Raw genomic sequence first — 13,809 nt, 5'->3', positions numbered from 1 at the left:
TATAATAGTACTTAAGAGTGGAATAGAGTCAGTCAAAGAAGAAGTTTCCCTATACAATAGTGAGGATTCTGTTGAGATTGTGGCATCACTCAAACAATATGGTAGCATGACACCTCAAAGGAAAAAATTGGAATTTTTATTGTCAGTGTAAGAAACTATTCAAATTTCTTAATAAACTATGAAACATACATCAAGACAATATTTAAAGTACCTCCTTGCACCCCTTAAATTGACATAAATGACAAAAAATAAAAATCCAGTGTTAACAGAACTACAAAAATATAGGTATTCTCCTACATTCTTGATGGAACTCTAAGCAAATATAATTTTTTGGAGAACAAGTTGGTAATATATAAGTAGGAGTCGTATAACTGATGATCTTATTACTTGGACTATATTCTAAATATTTTGCTAAAACAAAAAAGGATCCCAAATAATCAAAGAGAGGAAAAGGATAGATTTATACAAATATATTTATAGCAGCTCTTTTTGTGGTAGCAAAGAACTAGAAAATAAGGGGATGACCATTAGGTGGAGAATGGCTTATCAAATTAGTTTTGTTCAGTAAAATGAAATACAGTTGTGTTGTAAGAAATGATAAAGGAGATGATTTCAGTGAAACTTAGGAAAACATGGATAAAATATCATAGAGTCAAGTGAGCTAAATAAGGAAAATAATCCATTCAAATATAAAATTTTAAAGATAAACAATTTTAAAAGACCTTAGCATTTTGACATATGCAATAATCAACCACAATTCCAGAAAACTCAGGATGACACATGCTACTTACCTCCTGTCAGAGAGATGATGGAATTGGTGCAAACTGAGACATATTTTTCTAGACATGACCAATATGGGAATTTGTATTGCTTGGCTATGTGTATTTGTTACAAAAGTTTTTTTTTTAAATGATGGGAAATGGAAGAAAGAAAATATAGGTTTTGTTCATTTAAAAATAATTTTAAAAAACCTAGAGAGTCTACTTTTGCAAAATACATTTTTATTCAGTCATTTCAGTCATGTCGAATTCTTTGTGACCCCATTTTAGCATTAGATATGCTTGGTAGATACTGGAGTGGTTTGCCATTTCCTTCTTCAGCTCATTTTAAGGGATGAGAAAATGAGGCAAGCAGAGTTAATTTACTTGTCCAGGGTCACACAGCAAGAAAGTGACTTGAAACAAAGTTTGAACTCAGAAAAGAGTCCTCCTGACTTCAGGCTTGGTATTTTTATCTACTGTAGGTTACTCTCAGAGAGATTGATGATGACTTTTGTTGTTCAGGAATATCTGACTCTTTGTTACTTCATTTGGGATTTTCTTGGCAAAGATACTAAAGTAGTTTGCCATTTCCTTCTCTAATTCATTTTACAGAGGAGGAATCTGATGCAAACAGAGTTTAGTGATTTGTCTGCATCACACAGCTAGTAAGTATTTGAGACAAGATTTGAACTCAGTAATTTCTGACTCCAGTCGTACTTACATTCTATTCACTGTGCTACCTAGATTCCTCTGAAATACATGTTTGTTTTATTTACAAAAATGAAAATGGTGAAATAAGTAATAATTGGGTATTGAGTAAATTATTATATATTAATATAATAGAGAATTATGACACAAAGACACATATGAAGAATCCAAAAATATATGAAAAGAATCATGTGAAACAGTGCCTTAGGAGAGGCAGCATAATACAGAAGAGAATGTGCTGAGTCAAGAGTCAGAGTACTTCAGTTCAAATACCATCTCTGATGAAGGGACTGGATCAAATGACCTCAGAGATTGCTTCTGGCTTTATGAGTCTATGATCTTATATAATGATGCTAAGTAAGGACAATATACACTATATTGTTTAAAAAAGTAAAATAAATGGCAGTAGCGTTTTATTAGGATATAGGTGGTACAGGAATGATGGTAGTAATAGCTGACATTTATTTAGTGTTTTAGCATTTACAAAGCATTTTATATGTATTGTCTCATTTTATTCATAAATTTATTTTTATTTTAAGCCTCTGCTATTTTTAACCAAAATGGCAATATTTCACATTTTATTGTTTTATTTGGAGACTTGCCTTATGTTTAATTTGATTGCCAGGATTTGTTATGGATGATAAGTATACAATAATTCAATAAAAAAGTTATCATCAAGGTATCATGTATGATTTAAAAAGTACATAAGCTGGTCATGGACCAAGTATGAGGGATAAGAAATAGATGTCATAAGTGTCTTACTGGTATCTATGAAATAAAATAAAGGATGTAATTGAAGGTATATCCAGCATGTTGGATAGCTCCACCATGGAAGATTTTATGGAATGTCATAGACAAGAATCACATTCTACTAAAAGGTATGAGAAGGAACTCACACACTTCTGGAATTGCAAATCCATTGAACTATCAAAGGAGTTTTTATGGTATCAGTTTATCAGCAACCTGAGGGAATGAGCTGTCATGTCCATATTTATACATATGCTCCACTCTATCCAACACAGAGTTTTGCATATTTTAGGTATTCAGTAGATACCTACTGAATGAGCAAACAAGTGAATGAATCAATGAGTAATTCTGACATTCAAACTCTACAAAAATTCTGTATTTTTATATAAATTTAGCAGTCTAGGCAATATATCAATTTTCATAGGTTGATGAAATTTCCTAATATTTCACAGTTGAGTTCAGCTCCCTCAATTTTTTTCACTTCAAACTTAATGAATTTAAAATTTTAGCAGGTGTAATTTTTTAGTGCTGTCTAGATACTTCTCTTGTAGTTTATGGACAAAATGAGAACTGGTCATTAGAACTTAATTCCCAACCCTCCCATAACATTTGAACCATGTTATTCATGCCTTTTAAAACTGTTGAACAGAGAGTGGGGAGAAGGGGGTAGAAGGGTGGGTCATAGAGAGGTGAAGGAGGGAGGGGAAGACAGGCAAGGGAAATTTGTTTGCCTCTATTTCTGCCTGTGATGTCACTCTTTTGCATTGAAGGTAGCTCACTTCTGTTCTTATATTGGCTTTTATTTCAGGAATTTATCTTCTGGATTTAATCTACATTGATTCTGCATACCCAGCTTCAGGGAGCATCATGGAAAATGAACAAAGATCTAATCAGATGAACAATATTCTGCGAATAATAGCTGATTTACAAGTCTCCTGTAGCTATGGTTAGTATTTTCATATATCAAAACAGTAGCCTCTTTTCTCTAAAACAGTTCAGCAAAAAGTGTGTACTTTTAGTGCCTTCTCCACCAGAAATCTTTAGGTTTTACCATCACTACTTTCATCATCATCATCATCATCATCATCATCATCATCATCAACAGCATCACCACTCATATTTCTATAGAGCTCTAAGGTTTACAAATCACTTTCCCTACAACAACTCTCTGAGGGAGGGAGTAGCCCCATTTTACAGGTGAGAGAACTGAGGCACTAGCATCATATCCATCATAAACAGCACAGCTGGGATTTGAACTCAGGCAGGTCTCCTGAATCCAAGTCAAATATACATCTCTCCACATTTCCCCACCCAATATAAATCTTCATTTTAATAGTGGAAACAAATGCTGTACGAATTCATAGTAAAGCCAAGAAGAAGTTACTGCTGCCAATTTTACTCCTCTGCTTCCTTCCATGGTTATGGCCATGACATCATGGAACATAAAGACATTACAGTTTAATGGAAAGAGAACTTGATTTGGAGACAGAAAACCCAGATTGGAATCTTGGCTCACCACTTACTAGATACATGACCTTTTGTTCTCTAGGCCTCTGTTTCCCTACATGAAAGTGAAGGAGTTAGCTAAACTAAAGTTTAACCCAGAGGTGAAGTATGTGGGAAGTGATAATCTCACAAATAGCACAATTTGGTTTGCCTCTCCCTTCTCACCTCACCATAGCAACTACTAGGAAGTGTTTAGACCCAAGCTTAATGAGTGAACCAGCATATCTATTTCCCCAACATCCCAGATGTTATTCTTGATATCCCTTCTAGAAGATTTTAGTTAAACACAAAATAATCTAAGACTATGTATCTACAAGTAAATAATGAAGGAAAAGAGTTGTTTTTACCCATATTAAGAACCATCCTGGGATCTCCAAACATCATTTAAGATTTAGGAACCAAAGTGACCCATCTTGGGAACATTGCTTTGGGAAATTGGCAAGAAAGACACCAATTTTTCTGACCTTCTCCCTAATCATTCACCTAGAGTATTGTGGTCAGCTCTGGGTGCCACATTTTAGAATGAGTATTGACAAACTGGAATTAATTCAGTGTAGCAAAATGACCAAAAACCTTGCCATAGGTAAACTGGTTAAAATGATGGTTAATCCAATTGATTGGTCTGGAGGAAAAAAGACTTAGGAGAGACATGTCTTTCTTCAGATTTGAATAACATTAATGGAAATTGGAACTTGGTTTGCTCAATTCAAAGGAGAACAGACCTTTGAGTGGAAATTTTTGAAAGGTAGATTTCCATTAATTATAATTATTAGAAAAGTCTTCTTAACAATTAGAATCCTCAAAAGTAGACTGAAATACCCTGGGGAAGATAGAATTGCCTATTACTGGAGGATTTCAAGTGAAAGCCAGATGAATACTTTTGAGGGATTTTACTGAGGGGATTTCCATAAAAGTAATGGTTGGATTCTGTCCTCTCAGATTCCTTATGCCTTTAAGAGTCTATAATTCCATGATCACTTTGGTACAGTAGAAGCCCAGCATTTGTTTTCCTTCAAGAAACTTACTCATAGTTTCATTTCCCATGCAACTTTCCTATTTTAAAACTTATTAATAGAATCCTACCTTTTTTTTGATAAATGGAACCTGCTCTGCCTCATGGGATCATAGAATGTGAGAGTTGAGAGAACCCTAGAACATTAGAGGGTTAAAACATGACACATATAAGATGAGAATTAGAAAAGGCCTTAAAACCCTAGAGTGGACAGGATTTCAGAATTCCAGAATTTTGAATCAAAATGGTTTTTGAAAGTCATCTATTCCAATCTCTCCCTGCACAGAAATCTCCTTGATAACTTCATTTTGCTGCAAAACATTATATATTCCTAACAAAACCCAAGAATAATGATAGTAATTAATTTGGATTTATATAATAACTTTATTTACCACCTACTGCTAAGCCTCATAACCTCTTTATTTGGTTATTTGTTTTTAGTTAGTGCCAGAATGGTTTTTGGAAGAATCTCTAATTTTAAAAATCAGTTAAGGTTGTGAGCTTTTAAAATTGGATGTGAGAAAGCATCAAGATTGAGCTGAGGCAGGGGTATGATGGTATGTAGCTCTTTGCAAAAAATATACACACTAGATTATTTAAGTTTGATCTTTGTTTATCTTTTTATCATCCCTTTCTTATGTCTAGTCAGTCAATAAAACAATAAATCATGCCCTGATTTGAAAAGTTTGTTCATCTCCAATGTTTCCAATACTCACACCAAAGTTTAACAATCAGGTCTCTTGACCTTTTTCAAGTAACACACACTCCTAATAGGGGGCCCTAGTCAGTACTTTCATTATCAGAAGGAGCTCCTGATGGGGAAACCCCTTTCCCCAATGATGATTGACACCTGTTCTATTCCAAAGAAAAATATAATGTGTATGATATTTAAATCCAATATATTAATAAGTATCAAGGAGGGGAAGTTCTAGACTATACAATAAGTAGAGTCCATAAGAATGGTTGTGCCTTCCCTCTGAAGGTCATCAAATTGGTCACTTAAACTTAAGTTATGCAGCTCATGTTTACTCTTAAATTCAGAGGATCATTGAGAAATAGATTCAGCACAACCTGTGCCAGCAAGCAAATACAAAACCCTTAATCCTTTGAGGCAAATATTCTAAACAGCAGCATTTGCAATGCTGGGACTTTGGGGTCAAGTTCTATTTTGTTTTTTTTTTTTTAATTAAATAAGCTGTCCAATAATGGAGTTGTTATTGAGATCTCTAAAAATAATACTTTTTAATCAAATATCAAAACATTTATACCCATTTTCTTATTTGATTCTCTCTTGACAATCCTGTAAAATAAGTATATCAAATCCCATTGCTCCCATTTGATAGAGTTAGGGAAGAGGGAAAGAAACAGCCTATTGTGTGCTGTGTTGAATACTTTACAAAAATAAAAAAAAATCCTGAGTGGCACTATTATTGTTTCTATTTTGCAGATGATGAAACTAAATGATTTAAATTTTAAATTAAAATTGCAATAATAAAAATTAAAACTTACTTAATTTGAAATTTTTTAATTAAATGTAAATTAAATAATTTACCCAAGGTCACAAAAGGACTAAATATCTGAGGTCAAATGTGAACTCAGGTCTTCCTGACTCTAGGCTCAAACATTCAAGACACTATATCAAAGTGAAATTCAGATCTAAGACTATTTTCTTATAACCAATCATTGGTGGGTCTGAACACAGGTCTCCTGAGTTAGTTAATAAATGTTTATTCTATGCCTACTATGTATCTGGCTTGCTATAAGTTCTGGGGCTATCAAGACAAACCAAAGATAGTCTCTGCCCTTGAGGGGTTTACTTATGAAATCCTTTCCATGCCATATACTGCCCTTAATCCAAGTCTGCAGTTTTGGTGACGTATTTGTGTTAATTGCTAAGGTGTCTCAGATGAGTCATTTCAGTCTGACTCCATTTGAGGTTTTCTTGGCAAAGATATTGGAATGGTTTGCCATTTCCTTCTCCAGCTGAATTCATACAAGAGGAACTGGGACAAACAGGGTTAAATGATTTATCCAAGGTCATTCAATCGTTAAGTGTGTGAGACTGGATTTGAACTTACAAAGAGGACTCTAGTCCCAGTACTCTATCCACTCTACCACCTAGCTGCCCTAAAGGTCTCTCTGCTTGCTATTAAATAGCATAAACATAAAGATTTTTTCATTGTTGAGTTGATATGTTGGATTTTTAAAAGTAAATGATTATAACTTGTTATACAGCATTGGCTTTTTCATTTAATAATTTATTAAAGAGTATTTTAATGAATCAGCAGTGTACCCTAAATTATCTTTCCTGTTTCTCAAAATGCAAATATGCATGAGACATTGGGCCTCAGTCCCTCCTCAGACCTCTTTTCAAGGGCATATCCCCAAAGAAGAGGTATCTGTGCATACAGTTCACATGTTCAGAATGACAGAAATGTGCCTAAACAAGGAACATGTGATGTTAAGGAGAGATGGAGATCTGAATGAGCTGTAAGATAATACTAATATTAATAGCTACTATTTAAAAGAATTACCCTGACAATTGCCTTTTTCCCCTTTGATCTTCTTGCTGAACATCATGGTCAACTCTCTGTATCATGTCTTTGGAAAAACATGGATGAGCTAGAGCTCATCTAGAAGAGGTAATCTGGTTAAAGAGAGAACTAGAGTCCAAAACATATGGAAGACCTAGAGGACCAGGCTGAAAACTCAAGAGCTCTGTCATCTGTGGGACCTAGCACAAGTCACCCACCCTTTTTGAGCTTCAATTTCCTCAACTATGAAATTAGAGGCTATACTAATGACTTCTCAAAGACCTTCCAGATAAATCCAGTGAACCTATGAATTTTTGACTTAGGTTAGAAAAAATGAAAATGAGTATGGTATATTATTATGGTATCAAACTCAATTAGAAATGGATCCTTGCCTGCCACACAGTAACTTAGAAAACCACAAGTTAATATTATCTATGGTATATTGCATTTTTGTATATTTTGTTACATTTTGTTAAACATTTTCCAATCATATTTTAATCCACTTCAGTCTTAGGGGTGTGGTCTTGAGTTTAACACCCCTAGTTTAGAGGATAAAGAACTGACCTCGAAAGCTGGAAGATCTGGGTTCAAGTCCCAGCTCTGTCTGACACCTCCTGGCAGTGTGATTCTCAGAACAAGTCACTTATCTTCTATATGTTCCAGACTTCTCTCTAAGTTTATCTTTTTTTAAAATTACAAGGTAATCACTAAAATTAAATTTATTTTTTAAATTCATAATTATTTCTTTTCTCTCTCATCCACCCAAATTCTGCTACCAAAAAGAAAGTCCTTGTAATAAATATTCTAAGACTAAGTTGTAGAGAAGGTATTGGCCTATACTAGAAAAAGAAATTTCCTTGCCCAGGAGTTCCCTTTAACAATGAAATTGCCTATTCAGTCACTATTCACTGAAGGAAAGCATAGAGTTGATATAATCACTATCTTTTAAGTATTTGAATCTTGTCATGTGGAAGAATGATCAGAGTTACTCTTCTAGGCCAAAGAGAACAGAATTGTGAATAAATATAGAGATACAGATTTTAATTTCATTAAGGAAAAATTTCTTAGCAATAAAAACCATCCCAAAGTGGCATTAACTAACTCAGGAAGTAACAGATTCCCCATCACTGGGGATCTTCAAGCAGACTGTACTTATTGGGGATATTAGAACAGAGATCCCTGTTTAGATGTGAATTGGATTACATATCCTCTGAGGACACTTTAAGCCCGAGATTCTGTGGATTGCTGCAGGGGCCTTGGTCTTAAATGCACTGGCAGTATCCGGAGCACCACATCAAGATGATGTCATAGGTAGAAAAATCTCCTGATTCTTCTGTGGTTGACCCATTGGTGTATACTCCAGTCCTGACCTCTTGATCCTGTTGAAAAATATGGAGCTCAATTCATCCAGAACATGACGTTCTGTAACCTACCTGCAATGTAGGGATAAGTGATATTAATTGCCTGAAGATAGAGTATCTGTGTCCAGTGGAATCAACCCTGTAGGGGAGAAGTCTTGGGTTAATAAGAGATACTTTTTCCCTAAAATGGGGATTTTTTACAGCTCTCCTTCTGGTACCAAAAGTTCTGGTACCAAAAGTTCCAAAAAATGGAAGGGAAGAAAGCTAAGGATTGATGACAGGTAAATACCTAAAGCTGCTCCCTGAGATTTAACATTGCTGCACATGAACTCCTCATCTCTCATCTTCCCCCTCCCCATTCCATCTGCAATATTTTCTGGTTTGGGTGATGACATTCCAACCTTCCAGACATTCTATCATCTTTTACTCTTTCCTCTTCCTCTTCTCATCCCTAATAAATTAGTTACCAAATTCCATTGTTTACATCTCTTTATTCTTCACCTATTTCCCACTCCTTTTGCTACCACACTAGTTCAGGTCCTCATCTCTTCTTCCTGGACTATTATAAGAACGTCCTAATTGGATTTCATTTCTTCAGTCTATCCCCATAGTTTATTCTCCATACTTCTTCCAGAGTAATTGTATATGTCCTTCCTCTCACAAGAAATTTTAAGTGTTTCCCTATTCTCTTCCAAATAAAGTTTAAGATTCTGATACTGGTTTTCAATGCTATTCACAATCTGCTCCATAATAGACCATAGAGGGAATAGACAAGAGGCAGAAAGTCCAATTAGGGTCAAACAAATAGATTACATGGCATCTTATATAATTATTCTGTCCTTTTTCTTCTCTAACCTATAATGTCTTTCACTATTATTACTACTTCCAATACCCACCTATACTATAAATCTTTTCCTTTCCAGGTCCTTCCCTTTCTTCAAGTTCCTACTCAGATACTACCTCTATATGAAACCAACCTTCCTCTTTATTCTCCTGCCTCCCATGTGAAAATAGTCTCTTTATTTAATTAGCTAGTAATCTCCTTGAGAACAGAGTCTGTGTCATTCTTTTTCTTTGGGTCTCTACAGCAGCTTTCGTAGAGCCTTGTTAATAAGAGACACTACCTGTTGAGTAATTGAGTCAATTTTTGACTTTGAAATGAATGAGTTAATTTTTCTGATTTTTACAGATCACCTCATAACATTACCACATGTGCAAAAGTATTTGAAGTCTGTTCGCTATATTGAGGAGCTTCAGAAGTTTGTTGAAGATGACAATTACAAGTAAGTCAGACTCTGATAAGAGATGACCAGTCTGGATATTTGTGTCAGGGTAATGGCTATCCAAGATTGTAATCCAAATCTGTCTCCCAGTTCTTATACTGGGGTAGCATCAAGCCAAGGGTCCCCCAAATAAGCAACCATATTTATGGTCTAGCAAGTCTGAAAAGACAGAGAACAGATACCCTGAACCACCCCATTTGGTTGATTTTTTAATCAAAATTTTTTTTTCATGATCTTGAGATTTAAGGTAGGGGGAGAATTTACTATACTGATCTCACTCTGTGATAATGTTCAGGATTTAGAGACCCACTTCAAAATGTCTAATTGTGTAACACAACTTGGGATAGCTCCTTGGGTGACAGACATATCTTGATTTGTTTCATTGAGTGATATGACTTAAGATGTAAATCTTGAATATTGTTAAATTTCAGAATATCCCCTTGGATGTCACTTTGTAATTTCTCATTGAGTGATATGTTTGAGATATTTTGTTGACTAGCAGGCCATCAAGTAGATCATCTAATATTGTGAAACTATACATCTATTCTCTACCTTGGACTGTCTCATTGTGTGACATACCTCAAGTCCCTACATTGATTGACACAGTACAAGATGTCTCATTTGCTAACAAATCTTAATTTTTATCATTTTGTGATATATATGTATATATACATATATATGATATATATGTATATATACATATATATGTATATATATATATATATATATATATGGTCTTCTCATTGGCTGAGATATTTTGAGACGTCTTAATGGATGACATTTCAAGGAGTCTCTGCTGTCTAGTGTTTACAATGATAGGATTGCTAACCGAGTGAACTGTATGTGCTTTAATGAAGCATTAGTAGTAGTGTATTTTGGGGGAAGTAAATGTTGAAGTTGAAGTTGAAAAGTAAATGTTAAAGTTAACAAAGAGATAGAGTGAGGGAAAGAAAAGCAAAGCAGAACAGGAATGAGAGCAAAAGAGGAATAAAAAAAGGAAAAAGGAGTCAGATTAAAAAACAAGGAGAAAAAAAGGTAGGTCTTCTCAAATTAAATTTTGCTTAGCTTCATAAAAGGAAAAGAAACTCAGAGTTCTTGCTGATGTCATGTGAGGCTGAGTCACTTACCCTTTCTGAGCCTCAGTTTGCTTATATATTAAATGAGAATAATGTTATTTGTAATCCTGTCTCACAAAGTTGTAAGCCAGGGGTTTGCAAACATGAGTTATTAATAAGGAATCTGTCTCTCTCTATGATTGCCTTTCTTTGTGGGAGTTAAAATGTACTCTCCTCACCCTCTCCCCACTCCCCCCCCCACAAAGGTTTCATGCTTTCAACATTCACAGGCCCGTCTGACTTTTTTGCCAAAGTCTATTAAGTCTCAAAAAACTATAGTAATGAACTATGGTACACAGTTGAATGGATAGTCCATAAAGCTGCTATATCTTGGTTGATATTGAAAATGGATGATGAACTGCACCTAGAATTGAATAGGAAGAAGAAATTATGCCAGATTGCATTTGAGAAATCATGCACACTTTTATTAAATAGCTCAAGCTTCTTCCTGAATGGAAGGACCAGCTACTTAATACTACTTTTCTCCTCCCATGATGCAGTATGACTGTGAATCATGGAATTACTGTCTCCAAAGAGTTACAGCTGCAGATCATTACTCCAAAGCAATGGAGAGATGCATGGGAGGGATAGCATATTACCAGCAAAGAATCTGGGTACCAGAAGATATATGATCAAAAAGAAACAGGAGGAGGGCTGGTCATGTAACAAAAGCATGAGAAGAAGATGATTATATCTCAGCTCTAGAGCTGGAAGGGACTTTGGAGATCATCTATTCCAATCCCCTCATTTAGAGAGAGGAAGCTAAAGCCCAGGGAGGTTAATGGATTTGTCAAAAGTCACACAGGCAATAAATGTCAAAGATGGGATTTGACCCTGGATTCTCTGACTTTTCAGTCAGTACTCTTTCCATCTTATTACAGCAATTTGTTTGTGCTAATGGAGTCCATGTAATCTTAAATATAATACAATTCCATTGGCATTTAGGTTACATCCCCTGGAAAGGATTATGGGAGAATAAGAACAAGAAATGCCCAATAATTTGATAGAGCAGCTCTCCTTCACATCACTTTAGGAATTTCACTCACCAAAACTAAAAAAGGAGCTGAGTGGGGCTAGAATTGGGAAATCCTTTTCAATCCTTATAATATTCCCATTTGCTGTTGAAATCAATATGGGGACCAAGACTGGATATAGTTAGAATCGCTGGTCACTTTTACTCTACTTTCCCTAGTAACCAAAATTGTCTTACCCCCTCCATAAGTATCATTAACCCATTTTATAGATTTTTTTAAAAGCTAAGAGTTCATAAAGTGATTTGCTCAAGATCATATAACTAAATGGTGCCAAAACTAGAATTTGAAATCACATTTTCTGACTCTAGGACAACTGTTCTTTCTACTACAACTTAAAAATTCCTCAATCTACCTTTCCTAACAAGGTTGCTTCCAGGAGAGAAACAGTTCCTGACCATTGGAACCTCTTCCTCATTCCATCAAAATAAGTATCATTCAAATAGCCCTGATACAGGGTCTGCAATCTCTTTGCAAGATGTGATTATAAACTAATCAGACTAATTTCCAAACTACCACAAAAAAGAAAAACAAACTTTGTCATACTTTGCATTTTATAATACATCAGTGACAAGAATATTTTCTGAAAAGTTTATTTGTGAACAGGAAGATCCCCAATTTAACCTTTTATCATTGGTCTAACTCCCTCCTTCTAAGTGCACAGATATCTAGTGCCTACTGAATCAAGCATAAACTCCTGACTCTGGCATTCAAGGTCTTCCACAATGTAACTCAATCTATCTATCCAGCCTTATCTCATACACTTTCCCTTCATCTATTCTGTATTTTGTCAAGTTTTGTGTCACTCTGACTGTCACCCTTGTTCTTCCTTCTCTTATCTCCACACCTTTGTTCTAGCCATATACCTCCCCCATGTCTGAGCTGAACTCCTACACATGTCCATCCATTGAATTATTTTGCTTCCTGGATGGCTACACATAGTGCCTCTCCCTTCAGGAAACCTTCCCTAAAATTCCAACTACAACTTCCTCAGGTAATTGAAATCTCTAACTTATACCAGCACTTTGCCTGGACCTCTCCTTGGTGCTTATCTCAATTTTTCTTAAGTGAAAGTCATTTGCATACATACTTGATCTTCTTCCCTTGTAGATTTTTTAAATTAGATATATTTATGGAAACTAGGACTATATTTATGTACTTAACTCAATGAATTATATATTTTAGGTATTTAAAAATGTTGGTTGGCTTAAATTATAATTGCTCCTTAATCATTATCTGGCATATCTGACAGGGCCATAGAGACATTATTTCATTCCAAATCCTAGTTAATCTATTTTCCTGGCTTCTGAACTTGAGTTGGGAAGCTTGTTGGAACATTTTTGTGCACAAAATCCACATGGTAACAAAAAAAACAGGATTCATGTAGTGTTAGTGTGAGGAGATATATATATATATATATATATATATATATATATATATATATATATATATATATGACTGTGAGTTTGTATATGTATGAGAGTATTAAGGTATAGGTCTATAATTATGTGGGGTATATGTATAAGTATGTGTATCCTCACAGTCAGAATGTGAGGATATGTATCAGAAAACATTAGAGTATATACATGTGTGTTATGAGAATGTGAGGATGCATGTGAGAGTGTGAAGGGGCATATGTGTCAGAGATTGAGGATTATGTATGTGTGAGAGCATGCAAGCATATGTGTATGCACATGAATAAACATGTGTAGAGTGCATATGAGATACTTGTGGTCACAAACTGAGGTTGC

General features: G+C 34.9%; 1 protein-coding gene across 6 annotated transcripts in view; it reads left to right on the top strand.

The window, feature by feature from the left end:
- The window catches only part of RALGPS1 (Ral GEF with PH domain and SH3 binding motif 1), a 749,724-nt gene that overhangs the window by 506,048 nt on the left and 229,867 nt on the right, over nt 1-13,809 (top strand). For all 6 annotated transcript variants that reach the window (XM_074211544.1, XM_074211540.1, XM_074211539.1 and 3 more), the window contains 2 exons: nt 3,025-3,162; nt 9,819-9,912. In XM_074211544.1, coding sequence (XP_074067645.1) covers nt 3,025-3,162; nt 9,819-9,912 — 232 coding nt within the window. The remainder of the gene's footprint in view (nt 1-3,024; nt 3,163-9,818; nt 9,913-13,809) is intronic.

The sequence above is a fragment of the Macrotis lagotis genome, chromosome 1 (assembly GCF_037893015.1).
Source record: "Macrotis lagotis isolate mMagLag1 chromosome 1, bilby.v1.9.chrom.fasta, whole genome shotgun sequence".
NCBI lineage: Eukaryota > Metazoa > Chordata > Mammalia > Peramelemorphia > Peramelidae > Macrotis > Macrotis lagotis.
This window is presented reverse-complemented; position numbering and strand designations above follow the sequence as displayed.